General features: G+C 35.6%; 1 protein-coding gene across 4 annotated transcripts in view; it reads left to right on the plus strand.

Annotated features, from left to right (window-relative positions):
* Nucleotides 1-19,285, plus strand: part of CSMD3 (CUB and Sushi multiple domains 3) — a 767,725-nt gene that overhangs the window by 659,891 nt on the left and 88,549 nt on the right. For all 4 annotated transcript variants that reach the window (XM_075415663.1, XM_075415665.1, XM_075415666.1 and 1 more), the window contains 6 exons: nt 2,797-2,974; nt 6,204-6,349; nt 8,956-9,036; nt 10,206-10,319; nt 16,595-16,783; nt 17,195-17,341. In XM_075415663.1, coding sequence (XP_075271778.1) covers nt 2,797-2,974; nt 6,204-6,349; nt 8,956-9,036; nt 10,206-10,319; nt 16,595-16,783; nt 17,195-17,341 — 855 coding nt within the window. The remainder of the gene's footprint in view (nt 1-2,796; nt 2,975-6,203; nt 6,350-8,955; nt 9,037-10,205; nt 10,320-16,594; nt 16,784-17,194; nt 17,342-19,285) is intronic.

Genomic DNA, 19,285 nt, shown 5'->3' on the forward strand with positions numbered 1-19,285 from the left:
GAAATCTCATTGAGAAAAATCTGTGCACCACACTATTACTTTCTTCTGGAAGCTCCAGGTTTGTCACAAATGTGGCAACATTCATAGAGCAGTGTTAGATTCCTGAAGAAACATGGACACAGTGAAAATACTTTGTATTCAATACTGTCATCCTAAAATCCTACAGTCCTAGGACCATAAGATCCAAACACAGCAATTAAGTTATTGACTGTAAAGGTCTCTAGATGCCTAAACGTAGGTTTCCACAGAGATGAGACCTGTACAAGGTGTTGACTGCCTACTTTCGTACACCATAAATACTCCTCCAGTTTCAGGAGGGGTATTCAGGACCTGAGTTAAAGGCCTAACTTCCTTCTGTATTGTATGGTAAAAGCTCAATATTAAGAACGGGATCCTCAATACCAACCATGCTGAAGAGGAATGCCTGGAGAAAAAAAAGAAAAAAAAAAAGGAAAAGAAAAGAAAATAACAAGCTGCCCTGTTTTGTTGATTTTTGCATTGTATTCTGAATCATCTACCTAAATTTAGATACTTAACTTAGAAGTCTCATTACTCAGAATTCCTTCTGGAGTCAGTGAGCCACAGGCATTTCTGGGGTATGTGCTAGCTACATTAAGACCTGTCTGATCCTGAATTCAGAAGGAGAAGCCTTATCATATAAAAGAGAGATGACACCTAGACTATATGTCTTTTGAAAGGGGAAGAAGTTAATTTATCACGATTAGTTTTCAACTCCCATTTTCTGGATCCTGAGGGAATAGTAATGGTTCATGTCTACTGCTAAACAGCTTAGCTGCTCACTATCACTTAGTTCTAGGTGCTTTTTCTTTGCCTCAGAATCCAGACAAGTAATTTGCTGAATGGAGTGATTCTGTTTCTTTTAATTACCTTACCGCAACCAGGAATTTAATTAGTAAATTCTAAGATGCTCAAATCATGTTGCTGTACTGTCTATAGCTTTTGATGAAGTTCCTGAAGAGCAGCTGGAATTTCTTTATTTCTACTTAATGTGATATAAAAAGATGCAGATAAAAAATCAACGTAATTCATAATGGGGATCTAACATGTGTCCTGTGCTTGAATGATTACAGATTGCCAACACTACTCAGCTCCCAGAGAAATTTCTTAAATGATATGGGGTTTTGTGCAAATATTTACTCTGGTATTTTTAGTAAAGAGTTTTTGACATTTTTATATGCTGTTTATGTTTTTCAGTTTTAGGGTTTTTTTTCTTTATTCTCGAGGGAAGAAAGGTAATTATGTATCTTCTCTTTGTACTTGGTTTGATTTGAGATAAAGGCCTTGGGTTCGAAACCATTACAATGAAGTGGGCTTTTTTGTGTATACCTAGTGCCAGAAATATACAGTATGTTTTAAATCTGTATTTGATTTAATATCTGTATGGTAAGGCAGCATATACTAAGGTTTATATGATGTCTCAGGCTTCTTGCAGCAGATGATCTGAAGCAAATATCACTAAATGGGCTTCCTGTTTCGTTCTCTTTTCCTCACATCATCATGCACCTAAAATCCCTTTAACTGCTTAGCACTGTCTAACACTCTCTGACCCTTCTTAATATATCTCACTCACTTTCATTCTTTTGGAATCTATTCCCTCTTGTTTTCCAAGAAATCTCATTGCCTGACAGTCATCAGCCCATGTCTTCACTCCTCTAAAACCCTGCTGCAAAATCAGTTCTGTCTGCACTGCTCAAAAGCCCTTGAGACTTTGAAGCTAAAAGGTGAAGAAAGGCGATATACCAGCTGTTGAGTCTGGATGGATGAGATGTGACTGTGAAAGTCTCCTTACCCTGCAGTTCATCACTGAAGTATATACATAAACCATAACACATACTTTACCTAAATACAAACAATACATGACTCCTATATGTCAAACCTATATTTGCAACGACCTGTTCTCTGCTTAGAGGTTCTTAAGCGTATTTTAGGGAATCTCAATTGCCATTCCATGTCTGTTTGGGGTGCAGTGGGAGGAATGTACAGAAAATAAAGAAAATTTTGCCATTTTAGGCTTTTCATACTTTTCCAGAACTAGGCTTCTGTAACATAATTTCCCTTCTGCAGTAATAGGTTGATGTCATACTCAACAAGCATTTGAAACCTCTGTGGAGAAAATCATATAGTTTTCAGTTTTCCTGAAATGCATAGTTATGAAAGTCCAAAAGCTGTATGATCAGTCTTGCACTGTATGATGTCTAAAACTTGTGCACTTCCACAAGAGTTATAGAAAGGTCTTTTACTTTGTCTGCCAGAATTTGTCTGAAGAAATGCAAAATTGTTATTCATACTGTTGCACACAACATTTTTATTTTCAAATTCCCCTCTAGTTTCCCCCCACACATCCTCTGTCAACTTAGCATATCTCTTCTCTCACCTGATGATTTTGGTTCGCTACCTTCTTGTGACAATAAATGAAAGCAATTAATGTGTTTTGCTGTTAATTTGTAGCTGGCATTTAGACTAAGCTGTAACAAAGTGTTTTTCTATTTTGCAGGTAATAATTTAAACCAATGTCTAAAAATTACTTTAGTTCCAGTTCTGACAGTATTTATGACATTAGAATTATTTTTCATTTTATTTAGATTTGACCAATAATGTCAAAATAGGCTTCTGACTGCGAAAAGCTCAGTAAAATCTGTTTTCTATACACAACAACAGTTTTATATAATCTAGTTATAGTGTACCTAATGTGTTTAAGAGTATGGCTTTTATATAGTCTAAGAAGAAGGTAAGAAGCATCTAATATTTTTTTACAAGCAAATGTCTTTTTTATAGCTCTCTGTGGAGGAAATATAACTGCAATGAATGGCACCATATACTCTCCAGGATACCCTGATGAGTATCCAAACTTTCAAGACTGCTTCTGGCTTGTAAGAGTACCACCTGGGAATGGAATCTACATCAATTTCACAGTTCTCCAAACAGAGCCAATATATGATTTCATAACTGTCTGGTAAGAAAACACTTTTCGCATTGATTTAATCTTCATGTGACACTATCTAACAAAGTATGAATTAAAAAGGGTATATTTGAGAATTCTCCCTCGACACTGGTGTTCTCTCTTGGGGAAATGGGTGATTTACACTCATCCATGTTTTCCAAAGTACCATTTTCTCTAGATAGGACTGGACATGAAGTTTCAAAACCCTTGTCTTAAGAATTCAAAAATAGTAATATAGTTCCTCAGTTTCTCAATGAAGAAAAGCATTCAGAAGTATGCTATGACAGCTTATCAACAACCAAGAGAAGTAATACTCAAGAGTGATAATAAGCAGTTGCAGCTGTGTGTATTGCAATGTTTCAGAGTGTTAATACAAGCAATTACAGTGACACTTTCTTCATTTCTTCCATGCTGGCTTCTTATAAACTGTTACGAGTACTTAGAAGGAGAGACTCTATTTGTATTTGGCTATGACAAAAACAGTTGAGGTAACGATAGCTGTAAACAAATTATATTCTGTGTATACTTGAATCCATATCTATAATGAATCTTTTCATATAATGAAGCCCCCATTTTTCTTAGTTTCAAAGTTCATAAAGGCAGGAGGCTGTAATGAAGTGTAACAGCTCCTATAGTAATCTTGAAACTGTTAGTGAGTCTCCTAGACAATTTAACAGGGGCTAAGACCTTTTGGAAGCTTGCCTAAAACAATAATCCGCTGATTATTGAATCTACAGATTTAAAATCGTCAGCTTGAGAGAGTAGTCTTTTAGTCTGAGTAGTGCAAAATAATGAGATGCAATTTGGAATATTGGTTATTCATTTTATGTTTCCATTGCACAGAAATCTATCATGGATTCATATGAATTCGTATAACTCAGGATTTCGTTCTTACTTTCCTAAACATTAAACAGTTCTCTATACACTTTTGTGATCATTTCTGTAGGGTTTTTTTTTTTTTGCATCTTGTCTACTACAAACTGTCTTGCCCTGCATCCCAGATACTTAATTTCTTTGCCTTAAAGTATAACCAGAATTTGATAAGAATATATACCTAGACTATTGCCCTGATAAAACTCAGAGAATTTTGAATCCCTTTAACAGTTCACCACTTGTTTTGTGTATCATATTTGAGCTGACCTTCAGAATATTTCCTGAATTAAATTATACTTTCATGTGCATATGGACACCTTTTCTCTACTTCATCCCACACAAACTAGAAAACTACTGTCCACTTCAAGTGCTTCTTCCATTCAGCTCTTCCTTTCTACCATGTGATTTCATGTGTTTTCAGCTATAGTCCTGGAGGTATTACAAACTTAGTTCTTACAGTAAAATTGCATATATTATGATAAATGTAAAACCTCTGGTTTACTTCATTATGTGTTCTTTGCTGATTTTTTTTTAGATATTTGTATCCTATTCAGATTAACAACCCATTTAGGAGAATGTTCTGAACTTTAAGCATCTATTAATACTATTCATGTATATATCATGTGTGTTATATATGTATGGTTCATATACCTGTATAAGCTGTATTTTATATATATGTATATATATATATACATGATAGCTATATGATTAAATAGCTTATGCCATTTCTGGGATATTATTTATCTACAGAGCTCATCAGAAATTTTGATAGCCATTTCCAATGGAAAAAACCCTCATTTTATTCACAGTTCAAATACCTCTTTAAATCATATTATTTCCCTGATAGAACAGGAGAAGCAGCAATGTGAGAGAATTTGGGCAAATGTATTATTACTAAATTTAAAAAAAAATAATCTATAGTTTTATTTTGAAATTATTTTCAGCTAAAGTATCTTATGCTAATAACAATTGGAAAATATAAAATTTTATTGTTCATCAATTCCGATCTGGAATAAGGTAAGTACAAAAATGTAATGCCCTTGCATTACGATTTTGTCCTCTGTACAGTTCTACTATCATTTAGTACTGACCTTGATTTAATTTTTCCATGGAAATGAGTATTTCATTCTTCCACAAGGTAGCAGTGATCTCACCAGCAGTATATGTATTGTCTAAATCATAATAAATAGCACAAAATAATATCAATCAATGTATGTGAACAAGGATTTAAGAAATGAGTCAAGTGCATGTCATACTTAGTTTGGCACAGACTGAAGCACAGGAAGTTCCGTCTGAACATGAGGAAAAACTTCACTCTGAGAGTGATGGAGCACTGGAACAGGCTGCCCAGGGAGGTTGTGGAGTCTCCTTCTCTGGAGATATTCAAGACCCGCCTAGACGAGGTCCTGTGCAACGTGCTCTAGGTGACCCTTCTTTGCCAGGGGTGTTGGACTAGATGACCCACAGAGGTCCCTTCCAAACCCGAATATTCAGTGATTCTGTGATTCTGTAAAACTACCAGCATTCATATGAACATTTACCTGAGCCAAATTATTTATATAAAATGCATGGCACATCTCTCTCAGCAAGAAATTGGTCTACAAAACTCTAAACTAGTCATAAAAAAAATTTGTACATTAATTCTTATGTGTCCATATGTACTATAAAGTATAAATTGTAGCATTATAACATATGATTGGGGGGGAAGATAGGGGAAAAAATTTTGACATTAGAGAATTTCTAAAAGTAGCATCCTTAAAATAGTCATTATAAATCAGATCTGCATTTATAAATGCCCACATGCAGATTTAAATTAGAATCTTGTAATTAGCAGAATATAAGCATTTAGTTTTAATTTTTAGTGAAGGCAATATTCACTCATTGTCATTTAAAAATTAAATATTGTTCAGGTCTTATTTTTTCTAGAAATGACTAAATTCAAAGGGCTGGGGGAGATGAGAATTACTAAGTTTATTTATTTTCTGATAGCCACATTTGAAAACATGGACAAGAAAATGTCAGCAGAGTTAGTGGCAGGAAGATGAAGTACGATCACAAATTCAATAATTTTGAGCTTGTTCTAACTTTTGTTTAAAAATATGAATATTACATCCAAAAGCAGTTGAATGGAACATTCTCTCTCTCTAACAAATTTTGATTGTCCTCAAAGCTACTATCTGCTATACTCCAATCCATATACAGAATTTCAGTAGGCTTTCAGCCCTTTAATATCTGTTTTATATGATTTTAGATGACTCATGCCTTTTAGAGTAATCCAGAGAAATTTTACCTCATTATATTAAAATTTGGAGAAATTAAATTATTTATTTGGAAAAAAAAAAAATCTTTTTGTATCTGCTTTTCTTAGGGATGGACCAGACCAAACTTCTCCTCAAATTGGACAATTTAGTGGCAACACTGCATTAGAATCAGTCTACAGCACTTCCAATCAGATTCTGATCAAGTTCCACAGTGACTTTACTACCAGTGGCTTCTTTGTACTTAGTTACCATGGTAAGTGTGACAAATTGCACAGAAGAGTTGTTATTGTTAATATGACTGCCCACCATTTGAGTAAGGCAAACATATGAAAGACTGACAAGAATGATGAAAACAAGATATTCTCTTGACCAGATATTAAATTTACTAGTAGTCAGTTAAAAAAAGAATGCATTGTGAAGAGACATGAGCAAAGAAGGTAGCATCATGACTCTGCAGTTCAAGGTGCTCATCTTCTCACTGCTTACAATGCTTCTAAAATTCCTTTGTAATCAAAATGTTTGTAGGGGTCATTCAAAGTCTTGTAGGTATTTGAATATTTTGAAGGAAGTACTGTTGTTCTAGAAATGTCAATGATAGTGAACTATACCGTGTAGTTCATGTTAAACTGCTCTTGAAGTAAATGCTGACTGAATGAAAATGCGTAAGTATTTTAACGCTCCAAATTTTACCTCTTTTTGCAATCATTGAAAACTTCTGTGGCCAAGTATCTCTTCCATTCCTGTCATTACAAGGAAACAGATTCAGAAGCAAGGGTGGTTTTAGGTGCTCTGTGAATGCCTGTTGGATTGACTATTCCAGGAAACACTGACAGACTACAGACTGTTTTCTGAATCCTGATCAGATTTTGGATCTAGAATTTGGATCTAGAAGGCTTTCTTTTTGACTTAGTAAAGACCAAGGTGAATACAGACAGACAGAACTGGGAGGATTTAAAGAGCTTTAATCTAAACAAAAAAAAGCATAATGAAAAAGCCCTAAATCTCACAACCAAAAGAACCCGACAACAGCACTTGAATTGATTATGGAGTACAGACCTCACTAAGGTTAAGCAGAGGAGGGTCAGAAGTTTCATTCCAAATCTGGGCATCTAAATTGTATGTAACAGTTTGTGAAGAACAGACTGACCCTTTGTATTCATCACTATATGAATGGAAGTGTATTGATACATATCAATACATCACTATATGACCAAACACATATAAAAATGCTCATACCTAGTAATACAGTGACTCTAAAGAGCTTGAACTCCTTATACTCTTTTCTTTTGTTATTGTGGACATTGTCATGCCACAATTACAGGTTCTAATAAAAATGCAAACTGAGCAGCACAAAGGATTATTCATGAAGAAACCTTAAACACTTTTTGGTTAGATATTGTGAGGATAATTCTTTCAGTATCCCTGAGTCTGTCATCCTTCATATCAGCTAGATACAATTATAGCAATAAAGGCAAGGCAGTGAGAGAAGTCAAATTTGTTTAAAATAGATAATTTGAGGTTTAAAACGTATGTGCGAGATATTTGATATGAATTGTATGAATTGTTTATAAACCATTTTATAATTATGTTGGTGTGTTTTGTTTTTTTTAATGCATGCTGTTCCATGTTTGCTTGGTGTGTTTTATTTTTAATTACTTTATCCTAAGGTAGGATGTTAGCTTTCTGACTCACTGATTTGTTTTTTCGTTATATGATCAACAAAAAAGAGTGGAATAGGAGGATGACAAACATAGGTGACTCAGTAGCAAAAAAAAATCTTACCTGGATAAAATATAAATTTTCTGATTGACAAAAGTTTGATCAATTTGATTATGAAAGGACCCAAGCACAGGATCCTGTTATCCAAGGAAGTAACAAAGATGTATAACTGAAGCTGAAACGTCATCTGCCATAAGTAAATGATGTTTCCTTGCTAATGAGAGCTCCTGTAAAACAATGCTATTTGAAAATGTAGTGTCAGTGAAAACCAGGGATACTTGTCTCATTGATGGACCTGAGTGTACACTTAAAAATGCAGAAGACTACACTGTCAGTATAAATACTTCAGTGTGATTTCTTTGGTTGGATTTCTGTCCTAATTGCATTCAGATTGAAGGGAATTTCATCTGCATCCAAACACACATTCTCATAGGTCGTCTGTAAAAAAAATATAGCTATATAGCTTCTGCTTACTCTTCTTAAAAGTCTTTTTTATCATTTGTTTCACCTAATTATTTTGCCTGGCTGTTGCATACGTGTGTTGAAACTCAGAAAACTATTGCATGTTAGATTTCAAATAAGAAGTTTGAAAGCAGAATTATTCTCTGTCTCGTTCTGCAGGTAAGATGTGCTCCACAACTAGTTATTTACTGGGAAATTTCATATTCAGTATGCTTCTGTCCATCAGTTATGCTGCCTCTTGGTAGAATCTTTTGATTTCTAAAACTTGTCATTATTAAAAAGTTTCAAAGATGGAAGAGTTCAGCAGTAGAAATGTATTGTTAAAAAAATAAAACAAACAAAACAACCATTGCACAATACAAAAAGTATTTGTTTTTCAGATGAGATCACTTAAGTGAGAAAATTGACAACCACTTCTAAGCTTCTTAGGTTATTTGTGAAGAGGATTTTGCCACTGATGTTAAATGACTAATGAAGAACACAGATGCCACTTACGATTTTTCATTACTTCTGAAAATCATATGTTTCTTCTCTTTTGATTCTTTTAAAAATTGGAAAGTAAATGAATAGATGTTCAATTTTATTGTGTTAATATGGGTAGTAACTCAGTAATGTTTGCATGGCTATGTTAAATGCCTAAGTATGGGAATGTCAACTGTGCTTTCTTCCTGCTTATAGCCTATCAGCTCCGGGTCTGCCAGTCTCCAACAAATATACCAAATGCTGAAATTCTAACTGAGGATGACGAGTTTGAAATAGGTAATGTAAGAGAAAATGAGAGCAATATTTGTTTCAAAAAAAGCCTGCTATGCGCAAAAATTTCTTGCTTTTCGAATACAAATCATGCCTGTGATACGTTAGATTTATATTTGAAAATACAGTTTTTAAGAAGACATTCTTCTTCCCTGTACTACCTGAATATTGTCTATGTTTCAGAGATTATGTATAAGTAACACAGTAACTCCTTTCTAATGAACTTCATTTCAATTTATAATTTTCATAATGTTTGATATGCAACAATGTCTTCCACTGACACAAACAAAACCCACAAAAAACCATGTAGACAATGGTATATTCTGCACCAGAATATGGTTCTGTGACCTTAAGGGTAAAATCAGATTTGAAAAATTAGGAGGATCTGAAAAGGAGATGACATTCTGACCTTCTAAGACATATTAGTAATATTACTTCATCACCTAACATTCAAAGAAATATGACTTATATGATCAGACATCAGATTTCTGACAAGCTAGCTTCGCTCACATTATGGTAAAGAAAAACAAATTTATGTATGATACATACAATTGTTTGATTAGTTATATCGGTAACAAAGAGAATAGACTTTTTTTTTTTCTTTCTGCTCTGTATTCTGGACCAAAGAGAACTGGTGGGATATACAAACTTTTACTGCTTTTTGGTACATAAAATTATACATTTTTTTAATTTCTTAAATAAAAAAAAAAAAAAAATCACAAGTTGTTATTCTTACCATGCCAAATTTAGATATCATCAACTAAATCTGGGTCCTATTTATTTTTTTTCCCCTCAGGATTGTATGAGTTACTGACTGGATCTCATCCCTTTACTTTGTCTCAAAATTGTTATCCAATAGATTATATTGCTTAAATCTTTGTGGACCCATGGTTCACAAAGCATCAGTCAGACCCAGATAAATTAACAAACTATCCAACTAATAATGTGGTGGTAAACAGTGGTAGATACAGCATAGCTTGCAACATAATGCTAATTTACCACATTTCTTAGACTAATCGAAGTTGTTTTATGCCAGAGGTCGTTTAGCCCGTTATAGATGGCAGCAACAAACTTCATTGATCAATAATGTGTTTGAAGCTAAAAGTCCTTGTTAATTGCTGTTTAATGTTTCTTTTATTTGTTTGTATTTTGTCTTGTTTTGTTTTTCCGAACAGGAGACATAATAAGATACCAGTGTCAACCAGGCTTTACGTTGGTTGGTAATGAGATTCTGACATGCCGACTAGGTGAAAGGCTTCAGATGGATGGAGCACCACCTACTTGTCAAGGTTTTTTTCATTTAAGTTTTCCTCCTACCAGACCAGCTGAATGGTGACTCCTTAAATACCCTCTACTATCTCTTGACATGAGATGGCACACTGAAAATGGTTCAGACTTTTTGATGATATTCTGAACATTATCACTCTCTGTTATGGTGAATGCTTATCAAAAACTGATGCAAAGTCGTTAATAATGTTGTAATGAATTTGAGAAGTTTAAAGGACTGCTGCTTTACTTTGTGAATATAATTTCACAATTCTATTTTAGAGGTAATTTCAATCTTGTAAATAATGAGATTATTTCATTTTATCTAGAACATAATCATATGAAAATTTATAAGTTAATTTTAAGAAAAACTAAATTAGTATAGCATGGATTTAGGTGAGCAAGATCACGACATCATTAAGTGCTTCCATTTTTATTCAGTATATTCTAAAGAGTAGGTTTTCTGTATGTGTGTGTGCGCCTTTGTGTTTTCATACTTCCCTCCTTTTATTGAAAACCGCGAACAGAGAGATATAGCACTACCTCACTGTTCAGGTCGAAACAAGACTACAATCCTGCCAACCACTAACACCACAGTTTAAACCAGTCTTTATGAAACTGATATTTGATGTATTATGCTACAATAGATTTTGTCCATCATTTTTTGAAGAATTTTCTTTCGTACTGAACTCATTAGGGAGCTAATGGGCATAACACTTCAGGTGATTTATTTAAAAAAATGGAACATCTTTAAAGTTTCGGTCATGAACATGTGTTTATGGTTTCTTACTAATTCTTCGATTTATTCCCAGAAAGATAAATAATGACATAGAGTTATAAACATGTATGATAAAGACTTTTTGAGGGGAAAAAAAAGACCAAAATTTCACTGTCTCATATAAGTATAATTAATGCTTAAAAAAAATTTTAATTGTGCTAGTTATTGTGATATTCTTTTATGATCCATCTACTCCTGAGTTTAAACAATCTAACATCTACTTTCCCAAATAAGTTGTAATAAATGCAGTTGATTTACATTTGTATGAAATGAAAAATGATGCCAATCAGATATTGTTTTGGGTTTTTTCCCCCATAAATTTTAATTACTTAACATATCTACGAAATACTCAAGATGAAAGATTTATTTGGAAATAGTAAAATAATTGTGAATAAATCTACTACTTTTACAAGTAAAGCTTTAATATCTGACTGTTTTTAGTAATTTCTGAAGGTTCAAACTGGTGCACAATTTATTTGTAACAAATTTAAATGTCAGTATGTTGATTTTTAGGACTTAATTATGACTACAATGTTCAACACAGTTTTCAGATGAAGGCTTAAAAATTACTGTCTTATAAATATACCCTTTTCCTGCATTCTTGAAAAACTGGAATGGTCAACTACTACTGGTGAATAAACTTTTTTCCCCTGGTTTTATGCACAAAACTATGCAAAAATCAAGACCAGTTGCAGCAGTAAGTCTAGTTCTTAAAGATGCAAAGTGATCTTGATTTGTGAGTTTTATTAGAACTTTAACTGATAGTTTCTGAAGTTCAATGCATCCATTTACATACAATTGCATCTAGGAATAGCTTCCAACACCCCAATTTATATTAAATACGAACTTAGCAGGCTCATAGATTTTAAATGATGGAAAACCGTAGTAACATCCAGGAATTACTTTAAAATTTAAAATGACGTAATAGGACAAACAGAGATGTATGTGTTGATCCTAAGGCATTCTCTCAGCACATATTTTATAATACTTTAAGTGTGCAGGCTATAACACATGACAGAAGAGTCACTCTCCAGGAAAAAACTCAGCTCTTCTATGGCTTCGTATCTGTATTAATTTAGTAATTCTTTTCACCAGGCAGAGCATACATTTACTTGTTAGACTTCATCATGTTAGCTTCTGTTGCCATAGACTTGTACATGCGTTAGACATTTAAGCCAGTGTTAAATGAGATTCGGTTGAATTTTGCTTCATTTTTTAACTTGAAATAAATAAATACCCACATTCAAAAATCAATATTTTGTTGAATCTGAAGACTCGTGCTGAATAGAATTTAAATAACAGTATCTTAGTTTTTAATCTAATGTACTGCAATAAAGATATAGCTGTAAATAATAAGGTATCCCTATGACAAAATATTGAAGCAAAATCCATTTAAGATTTTATTTGGTGATTTTGCAAGGGATGTCAAAAACAGCAAGAATGGCTTCTTCAACTACTTCAGTAGCAAACAGAAGGCTAGGGACAATGTGGGGCCGCTGCTGAATGAGGTGGGTGTCCTGGTGATGGAGGATGCAGAGAAGGCAGAGCTACTGAATACCTTCTTTGCTTCAGTCTTCAGTGCCAAGGCAGGCCCTCAGGATTCTCAGGCCCCAGAGGTAAGAGAAAAAGCCTACAGAGAGGATGACTTTTCCTTGGTCGAGGAGGACTGTGTCAGGGATTGCTTAAGCAATATGGATGCCCACAAATCCATGGACCCCGATGGAATGCACCCACGAGTGCTGAGGGAGCTGGCGGATGTCATTGCTGAGCCACTCTCCATCATCTTTGAGAAGTCCTGGAGGACAGGAGAGGTGCCCGAGGACTGGAGAAAGGCCAATGTCACTCCAGTCTTCAAAAAGGGCAAGAAGGAGGACCCAGGGAACTACAGGCCGGTCAGCCTCACCTCCATCCCAGGAAAGGTGATGGAGCAGCTTATGCTGGAGGCCATCATGAAGCAAGTGGAAGAAAACAACGTTATCAGGAGTAGTCAGCATGGATTCACCAAGGGGAAATCATGCCTGACCAATCTGATAGCTTTCTATGATGGCGTGACTGGCTGGGTAAATGAAGGGAGAGCCATGAATGTTGTCTACCTTGACTTCAGCAAGGCTTTCGACTCTGTCTCCCATGATATCCTCACAGGGGAAGCTCGGGAAGTGTGGGCTGGATGAGTGGTCGGTGAAGTGGATTGAGAACTGGCTGAATGGCAGAACTCAGAGGGTTGTCATCAGCAGCGCTGAGTCTAGTTGGAGGCCGGTAACTAGTGGTGTCCCCCAGGGGTCAGTACTGGGCCCAGTCTTGTTTAAGTTCTTCATCAATGACCTGGATGAAGAGTTAGAGTGTACCCTCAGCAAGTTTGCTGATGACACCAAACTGGGAGGTTGTGCTAGATGCACCGGCAGGCTGTGCTGCCATTCAGCGTGACCTGGACAGGCTGGAAAGTTAGGCAGAGAGGAACCTGATGAGGTTCAACAAGGACAAGTGCAGGGTCCTGCACCTGGGGAGAAACAACCCCATGCGCCAGTACAGGTTTGAGGCGGACCTGCTGGAGAGCAGCTCTGTGGAGAGGGATCTGGGAGTGCTGGTGGACGACAGGCTGACCGTGAACCAGCAGTGTGCCCTGGCTGCCAAGAAAGCTAATGGGATCCTGAGGTGCATTAGGAAGCGTGCGGCCAGCACGTCGAGGGACGTTCTCCTCCCCCTCTACTCTGCTCTAGTGAGGTCCCATCTGGAGTACTGTGTCCAGTTCTGGGATCCCTGGTTCAAGAAAGATGAGGAGTTACTGGAGAGAGTCCAGCGGAGGGCTACAAGAATGGTGAGGGGTCTGGAGCATCTCCCCTACGAGGAGAGGTTGACAGAACTGGGCTTGTTTAGCCTGAAGAAGAGAAGGCTGCAAGGGGACCTTATAAATGCCTACAAATATCTGAAGGGTGGGTGTCAGGAGGATGGGGCCAAGCTCTTTTCAGTGGTGCGCAGTGACAGGACAAGGGGCAATGGGCACAAACAGAAGCATAGGAAGTTCCATCTGAACTTGTGGAAGAACTTCTTTCCTCTGAGGGTGACGGAGCACTGGAACAGGCTGCCCAGAGAGGTTGTGGAGTCTCCTTCTCTGGAGATATTCAGGACCCGCCTGGACAAGGTCCTGTGCAGCCTGCTGTAGGTGACCCTGCTTCGGCAGGAGGTTTGGACTAGGTGACCCACAGAGGTCCCTTCCAAGCCCAAACATTCTGTGATTCTGTGATTTTAATTTTCACAGTTTAGTTTACACGACATGTAGTACCTTTTAAAACTATATTCACCTTTTTTTCTGTTTATCTGTAACATGTATCAGTTGGGTGAGTATTTCTTAAAATTTTTGAAGATTTCGTTCTTTAGATCAGAAATTAATCACTGACATCTACAAGCTTATGCCAATGCCTATCATCTTCTTTTGTTAAAACAGATCATTTCCCACAAGCAGCATGTAAATTTGCTCTTAATTTTCCTTGAATTTAGATTCTACTTTCTGGATAAAATGAAAGGTTCAGAGTAAGAAGATTGAAACTGTGTTTTGCATCATAATTAGAGGACCCTGAGAAAATTCTTCAGTGATGACTCTGAGCTGTATCAGAGCTACACCTCAAATGCATTTACTCAGATTCATGAAAAAACTTAGCTACCCAGTTTGAAAGGGAAACAGGTCTTTTAGATCTCTATAAAATTCCTGAAGGATGTTTACCTGGAGAGCTTGAAACTGAGGACAGTTTGCAAAGCAGAATTATACGGAGAGCAAAACTAGCTGTAATTAAGCTAGTGCAGCCAGATGACTGTGATTGTCTTCCTGCCTTCCTGCCACACCTCTCAGTGTGTTGATATATATATACGTGTGTACGTATAAGGCTTGAGAGAATCAGTTCTTTCATTTGCTAGATGTAAAGTCTGTATCATAAGTGGCCCAGTACTGTAGTTTGACAGCCATATTCTAGTCATATGAATTTACTTATGTGGAATGGAGATGTTATATTGAATGCCTGCTTGATTAATTGAAACAAATACAGGGCCTGAGAAACAACTTTTTAAATTTAGCATTAGATACTAATTTTGAAAGTGAGAGATGGCTATTTGAAAATATATGTACAGATTAATTTCTTTTTTTCAAAGTCGGGTTGGAAGGGTCTTAGAACAACCTGATCTAGCAAAGGATGTCCCTGCCCGCAGCAAGGAGTTAGACGAGATGATCATCAAAGGACTCTTCCAACCCAAACCATGATATGATTATATTATTCTTGTGAGCGTTATTTATGAAGATGATTATTCTTTTTCTCTCTCTTTCTCTGATTTTCATTTCTTTGAGAAATCTAAGATCCTATTATTTTATTTTTTAACTTGTAAATGGCTCAGTACTAACTCACTTTCGTGTAAGGGTTAGTTGTGAATATCAAAACCAGATTTCAAGGCTCCCGTTTAGCAGTGTTCAGTTCTGAATAAATTGTAGGCACTAATTCATACATCATGAAGCAAAATTTGTCCTTGAAAAAAGTTGCAGTAACATGATAATATAAAATACTTTTATTTAATGAGATTGTTGTTCTCTGTAGACTTGGTGAATCCAGATAAATTCAAAATCAGGCCTGTCCATGATACTTTTAAACATCACTTTGCTCAGTTTCAGCAACTATTTTAAATAGTGGTGATAACTTATTTACAAAATAGCATTTTTCCTGCTAGCATCCTCTATCCTTCCTGAAGCTATGACAATTAAGAATAGCCAGAGCTGCTATGTATTTTCCAGCACAGCTGTAAGTAGAAGATTAATAACTTCAGAATATTATCTGGAAAATAAGAAAAAATAATTCTTTAGAATAAGGAGAAGGTGTGGTAGGCAATACCTGCTGAAGAAGTCATCACGGAAGGAGCAGGTGTCTTTTAACCCTGCAGGAAACATTCTCATCTTGTGGGGTCTAGTCTCTCCCAGCAATTTTTCAGATAAAAGAGTAAAGCATGTTCCGGTTCTTATTCCCTAGAGTTAAATTTGTGAAAAAGCCTGTCAGCAATTAAGAACTTCAGAATTTTATAGTTTCTTCTTCAGCTGATAGCTGACCCAGAAGACCCACAGAGGTCCCTTCCAACCCCGAACATTCTGTGATTTTGTGATTCTGTGATTCTGTTGCTGACAGTAATAGTAATCTGGGAGGGCGGAATCTGCGGTTCACTTTCTAAACAATGCAATAATTCAGTACTGAAGCGCAGCCTACAAAAAAGTCTTGTCTAGAAGAGATAGAAAGAGAAAGAAGAATAGAGGATGAAAGAAGAAATATGTCATGAACTGGTAACTTCCGAGGGTTGCAGGCCTTATTTTCAAGCTTAACATTGCTTTAGAATATTTTTTCTAACTGGCTTTGTTTCTAAAATGTCAGTCTTTCTGTATTTCTGGAAATAAAATGAGTAATGCAGGTCTTTTAATCGCAGAAAAGTCTTGCTAATCACATGAAACAGAAAGAGTGGTCTTTTGATTTTTCTACCAATCTTTCTGTTTCACAGTGCTCTGTCCAGCCAATGAAATGCGTCTGGATTCAACAGGAGTAATACTGAGCCCTGGATATCCTGACAGCTACCCAAATCTCCAGATGTGTGCATGGACCATTACTGTGGAAAAGGGTTATAATATCAGCATGTTCTTTGAATTCTTCCAGACAGAAAAAGAATTTGACATACTTGAGGTGTTTGATGGTAACTATAGGATCTACAACTTTGGATGATACTTTTTCTCTATATATGTAATTTTAGATTGTGTGTGTGTAATCACTATTTTTAATGTATACCATAAATTGTCAGTATAAAAAATCTTAAATAAGCAGTTATCTGGGTTTGTTGTGCTAAAAAGAACTGTTAGATTACTGTACTGCATTAATTATGCTTAGAAATAATTTTGTTTCTGAATAAAGAAGTACTCTTTTTTGCAACATGTAAAGTCAAATTCCATTTTTAATTCAGATTAATTTACCATTTACTTGGGGAAGTGTTTAATGTATATTAATTGGATGCATATAATTTATTGCATGTTATTTTAGACTTTGTAACTCCTTTTTTTTTCTTTTTTTCTTTTTTTCTTTTTTTTCTTTTTTTCTTTCTTGTATGCAGGACCAAATAGTCATAGCCCATTGCTCATTTCGCTCAGTGGGGACTATTCGTCTTCTCTAAATATAACCAGCAATGGCCATGAAGTGTTTCTCCGGTGGTCAGCAGATCATGGCACCAATAAAAAAGGTTTCAGGATAAGATATATAGGTAAGTAAATCAAACTTTCTTTAATGTGTATAAAATTTCAATATGGAACTTATTTATTCATGCCAAAAGGGTAAAGTAGGCTATATTTTGTAACTTAATTGTCCAGACTGAAAGTAAATCCAATCTGGTTTCTATATGAACCTGATGATACTGATTTTGTGAGGAAAAAAAACCTCAGGACATATGAAACACATGCTCTGTAGAGATTTAAGCAAATGTTTCACAGGACTTTAAAATGGCATAAGCCATGACTAAAGATGAACGAAGCAGCTTCCATCTTCTCCCTCACATCATTTATTTGCACTCGTGTGCCTCTGTTCTTCATACTGGAGCTTTGTGCAATTCCTCATTAAGAGTTTTGGTGGGGCAGAGGAAGATGTGGCAAGAAGGCAGGATTGAATAGCTATAAGGTGGAAAGGTAAGACCCTGAAGGATTGGACTCCTTAATTTAAAGTTCAACAGAAACAGCAAATCATATTAGAAGAGATCAATTAGTACGTCAATAAAGTCAACATTGTTTGTGTTATTAATTCAAATGAACATATTTATGAAGAGTGCATGAGGATTGTACTTAACAAAGATTGATTTTTACGTAATTTTTAATATAATTATTCTATAGTATCAACTTTTACAGTACAATAATGTGCATTAATCAAGGTAAAGTAGGTCTGTTGCAATTTACAGCAATAGCTCTAAATCTATATTTGATTATTTTATCGTTACAAAGGATGTGAAATACACAGAATGAAAAGTACTGGGGATAGTGTTTGTAGATATTAGAGAAGTTATTGTCATAAAAAAACTTCACTTTATGAAGTGGAGAAAGCAATAGACAATAAATATAAAATTATTCTTTATGCTATGTTTTCCCTCCCCCCTCCGCACTAAATTTTTGTCTACTTGACTGTTGCAGAAAAACAATTAGGTTCACAAAAGTCTGTAAAACAGTATCAATGTCATCTTTCCCTTTAGGAGAGGACAGTTTTCTCAGAGGTAAAATATATGTTGTATAGCTAGGTAAAATTCACTGTTGGCTAAACACCAAATTTTATATTGTACTTGTTTTCATTGCCTGTAGTACCCGTTGGATCTGCTAAAAGGCAATGAAGAGAAAGTTCTTAAAACTCTTTCCTTTCTGGCAGCAAGAGAACTATTGAGAAGTAGACAGGAAATATTTACTAGTGACATGTATCACTCAGAAAATAACAGTGTATTTTCTTCTACACTAAAGAAGTAGAAGTGTCTGTATCACTGGTTTTTCCAAGAGTATAATGCAGAAGCTATTTAGTGCAAGGAAGAAAATATTTTCATAGTATATACTCTAAGATATATGGCAATACTTTAACAAAGAGTAAACAAACAGCCACATGATCCCATCCTGATCAGAAGAAGCCTTTCCCTGAGAAAACCATTCACCTGAAGTAAGCCACGGAATATGGAAAAGCTTAAAGAGCAAGAGAAGCAGCACTTCTCTATTTGCCTGAGAAAATAGATAGCAATAATTACCAACATTTCTTCAAAGCACGAAGGAAGTGTAGTCAATTGAACTCAGCATTTTACAAGAATGCATAGGGTTAATGGGAGACCAAGATGTTGACAGGAATAGTTGATACAGGAGTGCCTAAACAGGAACTACTGTGTTTGGGAAGGAAGTATATTTTGGAGAAATAAGCTAATCAAGATGTTTTTGAACAAGTTGGAACTAACAGCAGAAGAATGATAAAGAGTGGCCTTAAAAAAATGATCCTCGTTATAGTACTAAAAATAACACCCCTTGAGTTGGAGATCCCAACCCAAGCAGAGACCCTTATCTACTGGACATGTGTAGTAAATTTTAGGAGTACTGTGTCTGCAGCCTGAAGCTAAAAGAGAACTAACCAGTCTTAGTTATGAGGGTATGGCTAACAGGTGGAAATAACATTCTTAACTGTGTAAATATGCAAT

This window comes from Opisthocomus hoazin, chromosome 3 (genome assembly GCF_030867145.1).
Source record: "Opisthocomus hoazin isolate bOpiHoa1 chromosome 3, bOpiHoa1.hap1, whole genome shotgun sequence".
Lineage (NCBI taxonomy): Eukaryota > Metazoa > Chordata > Aves > Opisthocomiformes > Opisthocomidae > Opisthocomus > Opisthocomus hoazin.